Here is a 1949-nt window from a genome sequence, read left to right as displayed (position 1 = left end):
CCCAAAYGTCTCTGTGCTGGCCCTGCACTCCCTGTCCCCTCTTTGTGGGGTGGGGCTGTGGTCCCCTCCCCAGGGATGCTGCTGGCAGCTGGGGACACCTGTGCCTGCGGGAATCCCACATGGTGAGTGCTGGAGTCTGGCACAGGAGGTGTGAAAGTGTCTGGCAGCCACCCCAGCCCCGGGGGAGGTGGGACCCCAAGGTGTCCCCCCACCAGGGACCCCTGAAACATCCACCATCGTTCCTCTGGGAGTCCTCTGGGACTGTGCCCCTGCTCCAGGTGCTGCAGGACCCTCCGTGGGTTCACCAGGGTGTTCCAATCTGCTCCCAGGCAGGCCCAGGAGCTGCTGACCACACCCCGGATGGGCAGGTGGGGTGACAGCTTATTTGTGGGAGGATGTGGGGATGGGGTTCTGGGTGCTGCTGGGGGTCCTGGGGCTGCAGTGGCCAGAGGAGCATCTCTCTCACAACAGGGATGAGTGCTGGGGGCATTTCTTTGTTGTGAGGAGGGCTTTWCCTTGGCACCAGCCCCTGGCACAAGGTGATGAGTGGTCAGGAGAAGGCGGGGGTCACTCCTGTGCTGGGGACCGTGGTGTCACCCTGCTCCTGCCCCTGAGTGCCGGCTCTTCTGCCTGTCCCACCCTCCAGCAGCTGCACCATCCTCGGGTGAATGGAACAATGCATGAAACCCAAAAAAAGGGCATCAGTGTTTGGGGTGCAGGGGAAACCGGGGGCTTTGCTTTCCTCCCTGGAATGAAACAGCCAGCAGAGCTCAGCAGGTGCTGTGAGAATTCAGGGGTAAATCCCAAAGCTACAAAAGATCTGTGTATTTTAATTGTTGTGTGCAAAAGTGCCTGTACAAAATCTGCTGCTTTCTGTGCAGCCTCCTGTGCCCATTCCCCAACACAGCCATCCCCCCTCCCTTCATTGCCTTCCTTCCTCCAGAGAGCAGCAGATGGGGAAACTGAGGCAAGGAGCAGAGAGGGGAAGTGGCTGAGCCATGCCTGGACACCCCAAGGTGTCTCTGGGAGCAAGAGTCCAGCAAGAACCTGGATACTGCAGCATCTCTTCACCTTGCAAAGGCCTGTGGACACCCAGCTGATCCCAAAACATTTGGGATCAGGAGCTGGCTCCAATACAGGAATAAGCATGGCTGTGTCCAGAGCAGGCTGCTGGGCAGGTCAGGCTGCCAGGAGCCAGCTGGTGGTGGGGGACTTCACCAGGAATTCGTGGTCATTACACCGGGGTGCTGATGCCCACCTCCTTCCCGCTTGCCCTGGGGTCACATCCTTCCTTGGCCACCTGCAGCAGAGACATGGAAAGGGACAGACATGGGCCCTGCTCAGGACGGATCAGAGCTGGATAGGGGAAGCAGAAAATGGCCTCAAGYTGCACCAGGAGAGSTTTAGATTGAATATTAGGGAAAATTCCTTCACTGAAAGAGTTGACCAGGCTGCCCAGAGCTGTACTAAAGTCACCATCCCTGGACACATTTAACAGACTTGTGGAAGTGGCACCTGGGGACATGGTTTAGTGGTGGCTTTGGCAGTGCTGGTGGCACGGTTGGACTTGGTTTTAGAGGATTTTTCAAACCTAAAGGGAGTCGTGGATTCTTTGAGTTCATAACCTGGGGCATTTACAGCAGCTCTGCTGCCCTGAACGCTGCCGCAACAGGAGGGAGGCAGGTTGGGGGAAAACATCCAAACCCCGCTGCTGCCTGAGCCCCCAAAAAACCCCTTTCCCCAGCAATTCCCCAGCGTTACCTCCCAGGAGACGGTGTTTTCCGGGTACTGTGTGTCCGGGGGAGAYCTCAGCACCTTGGTTTTCAGGACGGCTCCTGAGGATGCCGAAAGCCGGGCGAGGGCGTCTGAGAGCGGGGCGGCCGCTGCCCGGGCTTCCCCTGACATCTAGCGGCAGCGCCGGGCGGGCGGCGGGGAGCCGGGACCGGGGG

At 59.1% G+C, this 1949-nt stretch overlaps 1 protein-coding gene across 1 annotated transcript in view; it reads right to left on the bottom strand.

Moving 5' to 3' along the window:
- Window positions 1-778: 778 nt before the first annotated feature.
- LOC130585659 (ammonium transporter Rh type B-like) overlaps window positions 779-1949 on the bottom strand; it is a 6817-nt gene continuing 5646 nt past the window's right edge. Inside the window, exons 9-10 of the mRNA XM_057386259.1 lie at window positions 1762-1835; window positions 779-1300 (exon numbers count right to left, since the gene is read on the bottom strand). Of these exons, the coding sequence (XP_057242242.1) occupies window positions 1235-1300; window positions 1762-1835 (140 nt within the window). The 3' untranslated portion in view covers window positions 779-1234. The remainder of the gene's footprint in view (window positions 1301-1761; window positions 1836-1949) is intronic.

The sequence above is a fragment of the Malurus melanocephalus genome, unplaced genomic scaffold (genome assembly GCF_030028575.1).
Source record: "Malurus melanocephalus ecotype Western Australia unplaced genomic scaffold, MMel_1.1 scaffold_941, whole genome shotgun sequence".
NCBI classification, from domain to species: Eukaryota; Metazoa; Chordata; class Aves; order Passeriformes; family Maluridae; genus Malurus; species Malurus melanocephalus.
The sequence above is the reverse complement of the archived record's forward strand: the minus strand, read 5'-3'. Positions and strand labels throughout refer to the sequence as shown.